The 14,912-nt window shown below is 69.4% G+C and overlaps 3 protein-coding genes across 3 annotated transcripts; 1 reads left to right on the top strand and 2 right to left on the bottom strand.

Moving 5' to 3' along the window:
* Window positions 1-51: 51 nt before the first annotated feature.
* H696_03330 (hypothetical protein) lies at window positions 52-1,817 on the bottom strand. Its single transcript, XM_009497189.1, has 4 exons — window positions 1,497-1,817; window positions 1,275-1,373; window positions 584-1,117; window positions 52-442 (listed from the first exon to the last, which is right to left on the bottom strand). The coding sequence occupies exons 1-4, from the start codon at window positions 1,606-1,608 to the stop codon at window positions 129-131; spliced, it is 1,059 nt and encodes a 352-aa protein (XP_009495464.1). The 5' UTR covers window positions 1,609-1,817; the 3' UTR covers window positions 52-128.
* A 1,027-nt stretch (window positions 1,818-2,844) lies between these two features.
* Window positions 2,845-7,940, top strand: H696_03329 (hypothetical protein; the record flags this gene model as incomplete). The annotated part of the gene is made up of 9 exons (XM_009497188.1): window positions 2,845-2,883; window positions 2,979-3,183; window positions 3,332-3,414; window positions 3,553-3,677; window positions 3,802-3,964; window positions 4,104-4,926; window positions 5,124-5,313; window positions 5,691-7,260; window positions 7,536-7,940. 9 exons carry the CDS (start codon window positions 2,845-2,847, stop codon window positions 7,938-7,940), a joined length of 3,603 nt encoding a protein of 1,200 aa, XP_009495463.1.
* A 536-nt stretch (window positions 7,941-8,476) lies between these two features.
* H696_03328 (hypothetical protein) lies at window positions 8,477-14,817 on the bottom strand. The gene is made up of 5 exons (XM_009497187.1): window positions 14,462-14,817; window positions 12,090-14,211; window positions 9,484-11,999; window positions 9,186-9,317; window positions 8,477-9,031 (listed from the first exon to the last, which is right to left on the bottom strand). The coding sequence occupies exons 1-5, from the start codon at window positions 14,613-14,615 to the stop codon at window positions 8,754-8,756; spliced, it is 5,202 nt and encodes a 1,733-aa protein (XP_009495462.1). The 5' UTR covers window positions 14,616-14,817; the 3' UTR covers window positions 8,477-8,753.
* Between the last annotated feature and the right edge of the window lie 95 nt (window positions 14,818-14,912).

Here is a 14,912-nt window from a genome sequence, read left to right as displayed (position 1 = left end):
GGGCGAGCCGCGGCGCCACACCCACCGGCCGGAGGCGCGAGCTAACAAGATCGCCAAAGTGCACGCGGGTGGGACGGGCGGCGGGGGCGATCGGCATGAGCCATGTGCCAACGGACGCCGGGGGCCATTCACCCAGTTTCGCCACCCGGCTCGCTGGGTATCTGGCCGTCGTCCCGCCGCGGGGGCGGAGCACCGGCCGCGAGACGGGCACTCTGGCGAGCGCAGTCCAGCTGGGCCGCCAGGCTGGCGGCTTGATGAAGTGGCCGCAGAACGGCCGGCCGGCCGGTGGGCGCATGCTCCCGAAGCAGGGCCGCCGCCGGGTGCTGGAGCGATTGCGCATGGCGGACAGCATCCGCCGCGTGTAGAGCCGCCGCGCGTTGCACCGCCTCCAGCCCAGGCAGCCAGGCGTCGACCATGTCGATGCCGGCACCGAGCTCTGCCACTGGAGCCCCGGAGAGGCAGGCCAGCAGAGATTGGCAGATGGCGAGGCACAGGCAGGCCAGCCAGGGGAGACATGTCAGAGGGGCAGGCGGCCGGCGTGCCAGGGGGGGTGCAGGGGAGGATCGCCAAGCGGCGGACGCACACAGGGCGGCGGATTCCCGAGATCGAGGCCCGGCAGCCAGGGTTTCAAGCAGGGCCAAGGCCAGGGCGGCCAGGCGCAAGTCGAGGCAGGCCCATTCCATGGCAGGCCCGCCGTCCGGAGGGGCGCTGCGAAGCCGGTCGCCCAAGCACCCGGCGTTGGTGGCAACCGCGCAACACTCGCCCGCGGACTGGGTCACCTGCAGCAGCATGTCCCGGCACACGGCGCAAGGGGGCACCCCAGGGGACCCATGGGGGCAGGCCAGCCAAATGAGCGACACGCCGTCGAAGAAAAAGGCCGAGGGGGCTCCGGGCGTCGGGGCGCAGGCCCCGGCTCCGGCGCGGCAGGCGGCCAGCAGCGCACTGAAGGCGTCCTGCAGGAGGCCCGCCGAGCCGTCCCGGCCGGGAGGGCCAACGTTGATGCCAGGCAGAATGTTCACCAATCCGGCGGTCGCATGGTGCAGGAGCTGTCGAACGGCTGCCGGGCAGGGGCATCGGAGGGGTACCTCCCGGCCGGACCGTGGATCGGCGATTGTCGCTGTGAGCCACCAGGCCGAGGGGGGGGCGGGGGGGGGGGGAGGGATGGTCGTGCATCGGCTGCTGTCAGCCATCCAAGGCGGGGCGAAGGGTGCGGGCGTGAAAATCGGCGCGAAGAGGCGGGACCGGTGGCAGGCGAGGCCGGCTCCTGGACGTACCCATCAACAGCGAGGAGAAGCCATGCGGCTGCAGGAACCGGTGGTTGAAGGGGTCATAGGCGAAGTTGCCCAGGTGTGCGAGGACCTCGAGCCGGTGGGCTGTGGCAGGGGGGAAGAAAAAATGAACGAGAGGGGGGGGGGGATTGTCAGCGACGGCCAGGTGGGTGGGAGGCGCCCTTTTCGGGCCCTGGCTTCATGGCATGCCCCCACCGGAAACCGCACCGTCGTCGGTTTGGCGATCGCGCAGGGTCACCAAGCAGCCAAACAGATAGTCCGAGCGCGAGAGGGACTTCCGGCCGGTTCGTCGGCGGACGCGCTCGACCGATGTGAACATGGCCCTGTCTTTGGGTGGCCTGCTGGCTGGCTGGCTGGCTGGCTGGCCCGGGGCACGCCTGATGGCCCCCTCTCCAGGCAGTGTATGTGTGACGGTGGGTGCGGCGGCTCCGGAAGAGAATGGAATGGCGGGATGTGCACCTGGATGGGGCCGGAAGGGGAGGAGCAGGCGCAAGTGACTCGGCAGGAGGGGGGAGAGAGAGAGAGAGAGAGAGGGTGAAGAGAAGGAGGAGGGGAAGGAGGAGGGGTGTCCGCGGCACGTCTAAGTACCGCTGGGCATGGACCCCGAAAAAGAGCCCACAGCCGCGGCGGATTCCAAGTGCCACCGGATCGCGCGCGTGAAAAGGTTGCCCCGGCCGCTCTCTCGGCGCGAGGGCCGATGGGGACACACGACGCTGGTTCGGAGGAAGCGCAGGGGGGCCCGGCCGACCCGGCCGGATGGGCCCGGCGATCAGAGCCCCAGCGACAAACCTGTCAGGGCCCATCGTCGGGAGGGACGGCGGGACCGATCGCCCAGCCCGCCACGGCACTGCCATGTTCACACATCTGCGCGCGCCCGGCCCCTCCTCTTCCCACAGGCCGCATATTAATCGGTGTGATTCCTCCCGGCGAGGGAGGCATCTGAAGGGCCATATGTTTCGGCGGGTGAATCTGTCCAGCGTGGGAATCCTGCCAGCCAGCGCTCTGCCCGGGCTTCTTGTGGCGTCTATAAATTTGCCCCCCCCCCCCCCCCCCTCCCCCCCCCCGACAACAGGCCGAGACGTGAGGGACTGTGGTTGCCCAACCGGCTGGGCGCCTGCGCGCTCCACCCCCGACGCGATCGAGGAAGGCCAGGCCAGGGGGGTTGGCTCCCAGGGCCGACATGCCATCGGGTACCAAGAGGGAAAGCGGCAGAGGGCCGTCTTGGGAAGGCCCTTTTCCTTTGGCCCCCCCCCCCCCCCCCCCAAAGCGAGGTATGTGGGCCCTCTTTTCTGCCAGCCCCGAGCAAGGCGCATAGCCCGTGAAATATCCCACCCCCCGCCTTCTCCCTCCTTCCTCCCATTTGCCTCCCCCCCCCCCCTGTGCGCCTCCCTGGCCATCTGTGCACCCGCCGTGGATCACACCGGTACACACACGTACACAGAGAGACAGAGAGAGAGCGAGAGAGCGCGAGCGAGAAAAATACCCCCGTCGCCTTCTCCTCGCCAAACATACACACACCACACCACTTCCCCCCCCTCCCCTCCGTCCGGAAAGCATGACCGTGTCCCTGCAGAAGGGGCCGTCGAGCGAAATGGTTCGTTCTCCGGCTCGCCCCTCGCAGTGCCCTGGCCCGTTGCACCGCCCTGCGTGCTAACAATCTCGGCATATGCCTCCCCCCCCCCCCCCCAGGACAAGGGTCGATCGTCGACTGTCGGCGGGGCGTCTGCCAGCACCCGGCGTCGGGCTGGCGCCGCCGAACACCCTCCCGCCCGCACCTCCAGCGCCCAGGACGACCCCACTGGCAAGGCGTCCCTCTCGACCACGCCACTTCCCCCCCGAGGGCCATTCATTCAGGCTCGGGTTGCGGTTTGGATGCACACCATCCTGGTTTTCTGTTCGTCCACTCGTCCCGCCATTTGGCACCTTGCCTCTCGGCGTCTCCCGTTGCCCTCTGACCCTCCTGTGGCCCCGCTGCCTGCCCTTGCCTCGGCTGTGGCTGTCGCTCCTCCCCCCGCCCCCCTCGCCCTTCCCTGTACATGCAGCTGCCTTTGGCCTGGCCCTCGCCCTCGGTGTCAAGTATGACTACTACAAGATCGTCCGCAACCGGTGGCACCGCTACCCCGTGGTATGTTGCTCCCCTGGCAAGCGGGGCCCCGCGTGCAAGCCTCCTCGCAGCACCAAGGCGCCCTCCCCTCTGACCCTTCCTCCCTTGCGCTCTGCGTCTGACTCCCTCTCTCCCTTTCTCTCTCTCGCCCACCTGCAGGAATGGTTCCCCTCCATTTCGGCCACCATCGGGGACTACTATCCCCAGCGGTCGGTCTTCCAGTATTTGATGGCTACCGCGGCCTTCCCGCGCTTTGCCATGATGCTGGCCGACTACTCGGCCAGGTGCGTCATCCACGACGACAGCGACGGACTCCTCCTCCTGCGGCGCCCGCCGGAGTGCTGACAGCCAGCCAACTTGTCCCCCCCCCCCCCTCCCCACCCCTCCCTCTCCCGCTGTCGCTCCCAGTCCGCCGGGCTTCCTCCGCTTGGTGATCTTGCTGCTGGCCTTCACTCGGGCGCTGAGCGCCGGCGGGTGGACCTACGTCACCAGCTCGGACTCCTCCTTCCCGCACGAGCTGGCCATGGCCGTCTACCTGCTGTCCAGCATCACCTTCCATATCCTGAACCTCGTTCGCGTCAGCAACCCCCCCCCCCCACCCCCGCCCCTCAGGGACTCATGCCATGACGGCCACCGGCCCTTGATGCACCCATCGCGCCTGCTCCAGGACTGACAACATTGCCCGGCCGCCTGACCGGGCACATCGCCAGGATCCCAACCGCTCTCGGCTTCATTTGGTCCTGCGCGCCGCGGTGCCGGTCCTCTTCCTGACGGCCGTCGGCGTCGGGGCCCACTTCTACATCCAGCACAAGGTCCACCGGGTGGGCGGGGCCTACTCGCGCTATGCCGTGGCCGAGTGGTCGCTCATTCTGATCGACGTGCTGGGCGACCATCTGGCCAATTACCACCTGACCGGGGTCCGGCTTACCTTTACCGACCGCTTCAGCCTGGTGGCCGTCGGCAGTGGGGCCCATGCGGCCGACGTGCCCAACAATGAGGCGGTCCTGGCGGCGGCCAATGCCGCGGTGGCGGCGGCCCAGGCGGCCGAGGCCGCTGCCAAGGCCAGCGCCAAGGCCGGCGGTGTCCACCAGCCGGCCGGCTCGATGGTTGGCCAGGCCGTGCCGGCGGTCATCGCGACTCACGGTCGGCCGGCTGGCGCCCTCGGTGCCGGGCTGGCCTTCCTGTCGGACTGCGTGCAGTCGGCCCTGCACTGGACCTATGCCACCAGCCTGCTTACCATGATTTGGTTCTTCCCCCTCTTCAACATGGGCATGTCCGGGCATGAGGCGGCCATCGTCGGCAGCTTCATGACCATTCTCCTGGCCGTGCCGCGCCTCCGCCGCCTGGTGGCCCGGAGCAATGTGGCCGCGTCGGTGCTTCGTGCGGTGGCCCTGGCTGCCGGCATCGGTGCGGCCTGGGTCGAGGAGCCTGCCGAGCGCCTGGGCCTCGGTGGCATTGCCCTGGCGGCCAGCTCCATCCTGAAGGCGGCCGCCCTGTCGGAGCTGACGGCTGGAGCCTACCGCAAGGCTGCTGGTGCGTGACTCTCCGTCTCCCCTTCCCGCGCTCTCCTCCTCTCCCTTCCTCTCTTGCTATTGCTGTGTCCTGCTCGACATTTGCCCCCTTTTCGGGCCTTGGACCCGGCGTGGGGGGCGTGTGTGTGTGTGCGCGCGCGCGCTCTTTCTCACCCTTCGACCCGTCAACTTTGCCTGGGCGGCCGCCTGCCTGCACAGCTGCCCATGTGCTGGGGCTCATTGCGACGGTGGTGCTGCGCGTGTCCTTCGGAAGCGGAAACCCCCTGTGGCCGGTCCTGCATCCGGATCGCCTGCCGGAGGCCGGTGGCGGCTGGCATCGCCAGGGCCTGGTGGTCGGTGGGCTGGCTGTCCTGGAGCGCCTGCTGCGCCGGGGCCTTCGCCCGCGCGTGTCTGACCCCGAGGACACGGTGCTTCATGTGGAGGGCCGGCCATCGGACGCCCGTGCGGCCGCCCTGCCGAAGCTCCACTGGTGCGACCCCGGCTCGCCGGGATGCTGGACTCTTCCTGCCCCACCCCTCTGCCTCGCTTGGCTTGCAGCCTGCTAACGGGTATTTCTCCGCCTTGTCCCTGTCTTCTTCCTGCCTTCTTCCTGCCTTCCCCCGGCCTTTTCCCTGCCCTCCCCCGGCCTTTTCCCTGCCCTCCCCCGGCCTTTTCCCTGCCTTCCCCCGGCCTTCCCCCGGCCTTCCCCCGGCCTTCCCCCGGACTTCCCCCGGACTTCCCCCGGCCTTCTCCTCGACGGGTTCCCTGCCGCGTTCCCGCCACAAGGGCGCACCTCTTCCCAGTGGGGCTGATCTACGGCACGCTGGTGGCCCTGACGCACTGGATGCTGACCGACATCGCGGTCATCCCGCGCATGGTGGTGCAGCACTACCCGGACCACGGGCCCATGCCCCTGCCATGGGGCCTGCTCCTGGTGCCGGCGCTCTCCTTCGGCCTGCTGTGTGGGCTCTTCACCGGGGCCGCCGGCAGCACGCTCCTCTGGGCCTTCGGCGCTGTCGGGGCCTATTTGCTGATGTGGCGCCCGACGCCGGAGCTGGGCTTCGCCGGGGGGCTGGCCGTGGCCTTCCAGGCGGCGTGCGTCTGGCCGGCCACCCTGCGGGCGTTGTCGCGCCTCGGCGGCCGGGCGGCTCCCCTGGCCATCACCCTCGGGCATGTGGTCTTCCTGGTGGGGCTCTTCTTCCAGGCTTTCGTCGTGGCCTATGCCTTTGTCCCGGGAGGGGTGTACTTCCGGGAGAAGTCCGGCCTCCTGGCGGCGCTGACGGCCCTGGTCCTGCTTCTCGGCACCCGGCGGTACTTTGGCACCGGGACCGGCGGCCGGCTGGGGGCCAGTGCCCCGCTGGAGCGCCTGAGCGTGTGGGTGGTGGTCATTCTCCTGCATGTGGGGCTGGTGCTGGCGGTGCAGCTTCGCACGCGGCACATCCGCCCGACCGGCATGCACCCCGTGCGCATGGTTTACGAGGAGGGCCCGGCCACCGCGGCCGCCAATGGCCAGGACATCGGGCCGCGGTACCGCCCGGACACGCTGCCCGGGGCCGTGCCCCCGGCGGCCAACATGCCCACCCTGACGGTCGGCATTTGGACCATCCACTTTGGCTATGACAATGAGATGTGGCTCAGTCATGAGCGCATGGCGCGGCTGATCGAGGACATGGACATCGATGTCATTGGTCTGCTGGAGAGCGACACCATGCGGTCCTTCATCGGCAACCGCGACGTGCCGCTGCAATTGGGCGAGCGCCTCGGCATGTACGCCGACTATGGGCCCGGGCCTCTGGAACACACGTGGGGCTGTGCCATGCTCAGTCGCTATCCGATTGTTCGGTCCCGGCATGAGCTCCTCCCCTCGCCGGTGGGCGAGCTGGCCTGTGCCATTTACGCCACCATCGCGGTGCCCATCTCGCCGGCCACCCCGCGTCCCTACCGGCTCCCGGCGGACCTGGTGACCGCCGGGCACGATGGCGATGGGCATCTCGGCTGGGGCACCGACCCGTATGACCACCCGTATGCCGTGCACCACCGGTTCCCGGTGGATCGCGGCCCCGGCGTGGCCGGCGAGGATCACCGGGCCGAGGCCGCCGGCTTCCGCTTGGTGGATGTCATCATCTCGCACAATGGCCAGGAGGAGGATCCCCTGGATCGGGAGTTGCAAACACGTCGGCTGGCCACCCTGCTGCGGCATGGGCCGCGCCCGAGCGGCCTGCGCCCGGTGGCCTTCGCCGGCTACGTCGTCACCAAGCCCCATGCGCCGGAATACCGTCGCCTCTTTGAGGGGGGCAACATCCGGGACATCGATCCCGATGACTCGAACCGCTGGTGCCAATACCTGGGCTACAGGGTGCGTGTGGGAGTCGATGTGTCTGGATCGCCGCCGCCGCCGCCGCTGCTGCTGCTGCTGCTGCTGCTGCCGCCGCGCTTGTTTGTGGTGTCCCTTTCTTTTTCCTGCCCTCTTCACACATGCGCCCCTGCGCATGCACATGCACGCACACATGGTGGCCCCATCTGTGAGTCTTTCTCCCGGGACGCATATTTCTAACGCGCACACACACACACACACACACTCTCTCGACTTTGTTCGGGCATCGCTGGGAATGGAATGGAAAACGCGCACAGGGCTTCAAGCGCCTCGGGTATGCCCGGGTGTCGCACGGCGGCATCACCGACACCGAGCTCCAGGTGGCCCGGTATGGAGTGCCCCCGCTGGCGGCCCTGGCTGCTGCCACGGAGACTGCCATGCTCGAGACGCCCCACTGCGATCATGACGTCCTGAATTACTCGTGCGGCGGTGGGCCCGAGGTCCACGCTCTGTCCCGGGCCCTTGGGGATCATGAGCACCTTGTGGGCGATGAGGCCGCCTCCGACCGGCTGATCCCGAAGCAGGTTCGCTTCCCGGTTATGTTCCACTGGCCCGGCTCCAGGCGGCACTCGTACCATGTGTTCCGCCGGCCGAAGTTCTTCGTGCCCCTCGCCGATCCCGAGGCGCCGGTCCAGCCTTTGGCCGAGCAGGCCGCCACCTAGGGCACTGACACGGCCGGCGCGAGCTGCGCGCAGGCGTGAGCCAGGAGCCAGCGTGGCCGGCATGGCTGGGCCGAGTCTGTTTGACACCATGGACAAGACCGTCTGGTGGTGTGCTCCCCCTCTGGGACCCATCCTCCCGGCATATCACCCCTTTGTCGCGACGCCATGTGCGCCGGCAATCGACCTCCCGCCTCGATGCGTGCCGCCCCCCCCCCCCTCCTGTCGGACGTGGAAATGGCCCACCTCTACCCTCCCCTCTCTCCTCTCCTTCTTCCTGAATAGGAATGCTCTTTGAAGTTCGCGAAAGCCGTGTGATACGTTCGGCCCGAGAGAAGGCCAATGCGAGACCAAACATCGCCTGGCGAAGGATCCCGGGCTTTTGCTGAGAGGGAGGCACCCCCGGGCAGCAGGGCGCAAGGAAGCTGCCCACCTATAAATGCATGCCCAAGAGGGAAACACAAGAGGAGGAGAGGAATAACACATGCAGGGAAGGGATCTATTGCAAGGAGAGAGACAGGGAGAGGCAGGGGAGGGGAGGGGGGGGGAGGGGTATTTACGGACACACCGAGGAGAGAGCGCGGGCCAGAAAGGGAGGGGGGGAGAGCAAAAGTACAAGTACATGGACCGCGGCGCACAGGAGGCGCACGAAGGGGGATATCTGTCTCGGGGGACCGGAGGGTGGTGTCGCAAGGGCAGGGGCCCCACATTGGTGGGAAACCGAGGGAAGTTCCACAAGGGGAAGATGGGGGAGGACGGACCAGAGCGGGAGAGGGAGGAGGGAGGGAGGGAAGAATGCGGCATGTCGTGGTGCCATCAGGCGAAGCGGTAGCAACGGCCACAAGTGATGATCGAGCCATCGGCATTGGTGGCCGCATGATCGCACACGGATGTCGCCGGTGCCTCAACCGCATGCCACATCGGCGCAAGGGGCACTGCTGTCACGGCCGGTGGAAGGGGGCGGGGACGGTACACCCCGACGTCCGGCAGGCGAGACGAGTGATGGGCAAGTGGCTCGGAGCCGACTGGCGCCAGATTGCCACCATTCAGAATGTCACTGGCAGGCAGCGGCCGAAGGGGAGACAAGGACGCAGCTGGAAGAACAAACGAGGAGAGGAGGAGGGGGCCACGGTGAGTTGGGCGCATGTGAGCAAAGAGAGAGAGAGGGGGGGGGGGAGGGAGGAAAAATAACAACACATGGGATGCACCCAAGAGGGGCCGGCCGCCCACCACCGGGGGAAGACATACCACCACGCCGAAGAGGACCGCCATCCGACGGGAGGCCCGACATGGGATACTGCAACGCCGAGCCTGGGGATGGCTGTGGCACGGCCATCAAGTTGGCATCAAGCGAGTAGTCGCCCATTTGGGCTGGGAGGCCTGGAGAGCAGCACACACACACATGGATAGGAGCATGTTAGTGAAGAGGAACAGGTCGGCATGCATTGCGGGAAAGGCGAGAATAGGGGGGTGGCCCACAGCACGGGAGGCAGAGAGAGAGGGGGGAGGGGGGGGGACAAAGAGGCAAAGCCCACAGAGTACGCACTGAGAGAGGACACGCCGGTCGCGCTAGGGGCTGTCGAAAGGAGGTGGGGGAGCCCACCACCCGGGGGGCCGGCCGCCGGGGGGGCTGACATCGAGGAAGCATGGCCTCCCGACGGCGGCATGGACACATGGGTTGTGTTGACCCGGAGCTCGGGCTTGATGTGAAAGTTTACCGAGTGCGGCCGATGATGCTGCGGCGGGGGGTTCGAGCCAAGGAGGTGCAGGGATTGCTCCATTCCCATGGCCGAAGCGGGCGCCAGGCCACCACTCGCTGGGGGACCCCCACGCAAGAGGGGATCGGCCCCGGCACTGGCCGGGTACAGGGAGGTGGCCGAGGCAGCACGGCCAAGGGAAGCACCCGCGCCGCCGGCCGGGGGCGAGTAGCCCAGCAACAATGGCGACGTGGTGGCCGCCGCCGCCGCCGGCGGCATGGCATGAGGAGCCACCGAGCTGGGGGCCGATGCCGGGGACCGCTCCACCGGGTGCCCATGCACCGGGGACAGGCTGTTCGGCACGGCACTCGCATAGGAGGGCGAGAGCCGCACATGCCCCATGGTCGGTGCCACGGCCGCCCCAGGCAGGAAGCCATCGGCCGACAGGAACCCCTCGACGGGGGCATCCCCGCCGGCCGGACGCCCGGCCGGCATCAGCAGGCCCGGGTGCGGGACCTCATAGTAGGCCGCACATTTGCCGGCCCCCGGGCCGCCGCCAGACGCCGAATGCGGATCGGCCAGGGGCTGCGCCGCCACCATCGCCGGGGGGCCTCCGGCGGATGGGAGCGCCAGCGCTCCGATCGACACCTGAGACGCGGAGGAAGGACCGGGCGAGGGGGAGGCCGACATGGCACTTGAGGGACCCAGCGAGGTTGCCCGGTAGGACATCACCGCCGGGTAGGGGGAGCTGCCCAGGCGCGGCGTCCCGGTGCCGCTGCTTCCGCCACTATTGAGGCTCCCATCGGCCGGGGACCCGGTGGCTGGGCCGCCGCCAGTGCCGCCGGAGCCGGGGCCGCCAGCCAGCGGGGCATACTGCAGGCCCCCGGCCACCGGGTCCGAGTCGTGGCGAAAGGCCGACGGGTAGTGCGGAGGGCGATCGGCGAAGGCCGACACCTCGGGCCCCAGCAGGTGTGCAGAAGTGCCGCCTTCGTTGGCGCTGCCGCTGCCGCTGCCGCTGCCGATGCCGGCGCTCCCGGGGCCCGAGGCACCGGTGCCGCCATCGCCACAGATGCAGTGGATGTCCGACGGGCAGGCGCACTTGCGCTGGGCGATGGTTTGCGCAGAGGGATGCGGCACTGGCGGCGACACGGCGACCACACCACCGGCCACGGCGGCTGCCGAGGGCGAATACCGCACGCACTGGCGAATGGTCGGCGGCGAGGGCGGCCTCAGGGGAGTCGGCTGAATGGTTGACGCCCCGGAGGGGGCAATATCCCGCGTCAGGGCCGCGCTCGTGGGATTTCGATGGACCACCGGGTTCGGGCGCTTGATGCGCTCCCCCGGCGCCGGAGAGTGGAAGGCCGTCGGGCTCGGGCCAGCATGCACACCGGCCCCCGACCCAGGATGGACATCCTCCCCGGGCAGATTGCCAACAGCATAAACCGCCGCAGAAGGCGGGGCCCGGCGGAAGGCGCTCGGCGAGGGGGATGCCGATGCAACCGACAGGGCCCGACCGCGAGGCACAAGCCCGGCGGCGTCATTCGCTCCGGCACCAGCAGCAACGCCCACCGCCAAGTGATGGGAGGAAGGGTGATGGGAGTGATGCTGTTGTTGCTGCTGCTGTTGTTGTTGTTGTTGCGGTTGCTGATGGAGTTGATCATTCGAGTCTCCGGCAGGCGGGCAGCCAAGTGCCACCGAGGACAGCGACTGGGACAGGCGACCGGAAAGCCCCGGGGGGGCCGGGTGACCGGCAGACGCGGCCGGGCTGAAGTCCGCCCTTGGAGGGGGATGAACCGGGGCACGATCAGCGTAGCCGGTCACCGGCATCGCGGTGGCGGCCACCCCCGGCGCGGGCCCCGCCCCGGAGAAGGTGAGATTGTCGTGCGACCCCGCGCGCTGGAGCAGGAGCTCCGACCGGCGGCACGGGTCGAAGGCCGTCGCCGAGCGCCTGGGGCCAAAGCCATCGGCCGACACCGGGCCCGAGCCTGCCGCATGGGCGAAGCCCCCGCTCGAGGAGCTGGCCGTGGTCGGCGGCTTGGCCACCGCAGCATGGCCAGCCATGGGGCCGGCCGGCGTGGCGGTTGCCACCGATGGCCGGGGATCCCCGCCGACAGCGCGGAAGAGGTCCGGGTCCGAGCGAGCACGCGATTGGGCGCCAAGCTGGCCATCCAACTCGGTGGGACTCACAAGGCGCTGGGGCTGGAGCTTGTGCGGCAAGCCGGAGTGCCGGGCGCCAGCACCGACACTCCCCGGCGGCGAGGCCGGCGAGTGTGCCTGCAGCAGCGGCGCAGACTCGGGGTACGAAACCTCCGGGGCATGGGCATCGGCGGGCAGGGCGCCGACACCGGTCCTCGGGGCTGGCCCGCTGGAGGGCCGACGCAATGGAGATTGAGGGTGTGAGAAAAGAACCAACGAGGGCAGGAGCAAGGGAAGAGAGGGGGGGAGGGAAGCGTACTGCGAACTCAGATCACCTCCAGGTAGGGGATGCTGCTGCTGCGCCAGCGAGGGTGGCGAGAAGGCCGGCCCCCCGGCGGGGCTTGCCGCAACGGTGAATTGCATCGTGTCATCAAACCGGGCAGGGGCATACGCGCCATGGGGAGGGCCGGCGGTGAAATTGTCCACCGAGGCAGACCCCCAGGCCCCGGCAAAGGCAAGGCCACTGGTGGCGCCTGACGCGGCTACTGGAAGAGGCGGACTCGGATAGTAGTGTCCCGGGTGAGTCGACTCTCCGGCAAAGGATTGGGCCTGGTAGGCCGGGGCCTGGTATGAATCGCCATCCGGGTCCGAAGAAGAAGACGACTGGTAGTAGGCTTGAGCGTTGTAGTAGGCCGGATGCGGATACGACGGGGGCTGTGGCTGTTGGCGCTGTGGCTGCAGGTGCGTGGGATCATGCGGGTGTGGATGCGAAGGGAGCCGCGACTGTGACAGCGAGAGCGGCTGCGAGGGGGGATGTGCCGATGGTGGCTGCTGCGGCTGGTGCTGGTGGTGGTGATAGTGGTGGTGGTGGTGATGATGGTGGGGGTGCGAGTGCGAGGGCGGATGCGACTGCGGGGGCGATTGGTATGCCGGAGTCGAGGCATGAGATGCAGCCGGGGGTAGGCTTGGCAGGGCCGCATGCTGGGAGTAGAAGCCCGTGCCGGCGGAGGCCTCGCCATTCGGCGGGTGGCCATGGAGGGCATGATGGGAGGGGAGCTGGTGCGGCTTGTGCGGAGGGTGAACTGGCGAGGGGGACGCCGCCGAGGACACCGGCGCATGGTGGGAACCCGCCAGCGAGCGAGACGGATGGTCTCCCGGAGGCAGCGCCATCATGCCGGGGTAGTAGGGGTCGGAAAGGAGAAGGCCCGATGGCGGCGGCGGCGGCGGCGGCGGCGGCGGCGGCGGCGGCGGCGGCGGCGGCGCCATCATTACGGAGGGCCCCATCGAGGCTGGCGTCGAAGACCCGGTGCTGGTGGCCTCGGCCTTTCGCGGAGGTGACCGCATCGGGGGACAATCTCCCGCAATGGCAAGGTGCTCCATGCGCACCAATGTCGAGGAGGAGGCATGGGCGCAGACCCCGGGGATTTCCGAGACCACAGGCACCGGGCCATCGGCACGGCCCGCGGAGGAACCGGCCTCGAGCCCTTCACGAGCACGGTGACCCTTGCGACCGTCTCGGGCCTTGGCCGTGTCATGGGTTTCCGTGACGCGAGCGGCGGGAGCGGCGGTGGCCGCAGCGGCAGCGGCAGCAGCAACGGCGGGAGTGGCCGCATCAGGGGCAGTGCCAGTGGCGCCGGCGGCGCCAGTGGTGGCAGCGCCAGTGGCCGCCTCGGTGGCCGGGGGCTCGGCCTTCGAGGTCGAAGCAGCGGCCTGGGCACCGGCGCCGGCGCCGCCAGACTGGGCGATCTCGGCGCGCGAGCGCCGGCCACGCTTCTTGTGCACGCCGCTGACGCAAGAGTGCGCCTTGTCGGCGCTGATGCATCGCCGGCAGGGGCGGCTCTCATCGCATGCCAGATGAGACTTCCGGCAGTTGGTGCATGCCTTGGAAACGTAGGTGGCCGCGGGCTTTTGGGGGACCGGGGAGCCGGGCCGGGCCGAGGAGGCTGCATCCGTGCCCGGGGGCTCACCCGAGGCCTTGACTGCTTGCGAGGGGTCCCGGCCGCCGGGCGTGGGGGTCGTGGCGTTGGGGCTCGAGGACCCGGCGGCCGGGCGGCTGGGTGCCCGACGCCGGCGCCGACGCGGAGCCTCGGCCTTTGCCCCGGCGGTCGGGGCGGCGGCCGGCTCCTGGGGGCCCACGGTGGATGCTGTGTCCGGCTCACTGCCATCGGCACCGGGGTTGCTGCCGCCGAAGCCCAAGCCGCTGGGAGTCCCAGCGGCCGAGGACTGAGAGGACCCGGGCTGCGAGGAGAGTCGGACCTCGCGCCCGGAGCCCCCGGAGGCGGGGCTATCATCACCAGCGGGCGCCTCGCCACCGCTGCCACTGGGAGGAGGCGACGCCCGGGCATGGTAGTACTGGTGTTGGGACACCGGCAGGGGCCCGACGACGGGCGGCGCCGTATAGGCCGTGGTCGGCAGCGAGTATGCCCGTGGGCGCCCGATGTCTGTGACCGGGTGATTGGCGTCAGTGGAAGGGAGAACAATGGGCAGGCAAGGCCGCCGCCTCCGCTGGTAGGAGCGGCAGTGGTGGTGGTAGCAACACTCGCGGCAGCAGCACTCGCGGTAGCAGCACTCGCGGCAGCAGCACTCGCGGCAGCAGCACTCGCGGTAGCAGCACTCGCGGCAGCAGCACTCGCAACAGACAAGGGCGACGGAAAATCAAGCAGGGGAAGGTGCGCAAAGGGCACGGCGCACCGTGGTAGTTGGGGAAATTCACGGCCGACGGGCTGGGCAAGTGGTGGGCCGGCGCCCCGAGCATGTACCCCCCGGGCCCAGCCGAGGGGACGTCATGCCGGGCAAAGGAAGGCCCAGGGGCGGCGGCGGCTGCCGCGTGCAGTGGGGGGTCCATGTGCCCAAGGCCAGGAGAGGCGGCAGAAGCACCGGCGCTGTTCAACTTGGCACCGGTGGTGCTGGCATCCTGACCCGGGCCGGGGAGAGCGGTGTCCGGCACCGGGGGGAAGTACGGGGGGTAGTCGGAGCCGGACGTAGTATTGGCGAAAGCGTGTGTCGGGGGGGGCGACACGGCGGGCGACAGCACTGCAGGGGGCCTGGAGGGGGGGGCGTAGGCGGGAGTGTCGATGGAGGTGGTGGTGGCAGCGGCGGCGGCGGCGGCGGCGGCAGCGGCAGCGGCGGCGGCGGCGGCGGC

Source organism: Fonticula alba (assembly GCF_000388065.1).
Source record: "Fonticula alba strain ATCC 38817 unplaced genomic scaffold supercont2.5, whole genome shotgun sequence".
NCBI classification, from domain to species: domain Eukaryota; order Rotosphaerida; family Fonticulaceae; genus Fonticula; species Fonticula alba.
This window is presented reverse-complemented; position numbering and strand designations above follow the sequence as displayed.

What these genes read in the sequence shown, in the direction of transcription:
- H696_03330 (XM_009497189.1), bottom strand. Translation starts at nt 1,608, where the DNA reads ATGTTCACATCGGTCGAGCGCGTCCGCCGACGAACCGGCCGGAAGTCC. An exon ending in CGATCGCCAAACCGACGACG is followed by an intron (nt 1,374 to 1,496) that starts GTGCGGTTTCCG and finishes CCCCTGCCACAG; the next exon opens with CCCACCGGCTCGAGGTCCTC. An exon ending in CTTCTCCTCGCTGTTGATGG is followed by an intron (nt 1,118 to 1,274) that starts GTACGTCCAGGA and finishes GGTGGCTCACAG; the next exon opens with CGACAATCGCCGATCCACGG.
- H696_03328 (XM_009497187.1), bottom strand. Translation starts at nt 14,615, where the DNA reads ATGGACCCCCCACTGCACGCGGCAGCCGCCGCCGCCCCTGGGCCTTCC. An exon ending in GAATTTCCCCAACTACCACG is followed by an intron (nt 14,212 to 14,461) that starts GTGCGCCGTGCC and finishes ACCCGGTCACAG; the next exon opens with ACATCGGGCGCCCACGGGCA. An exon ending in GACCGGCGTGTCCTCTCTCA is followed by an intron (nt 9,318 to 9,483) that starts GTGCGTACTCTG and finishes GCTGCTCTCCAG; the next exon opens with GCCTCCCAGCCCAAATGGGC.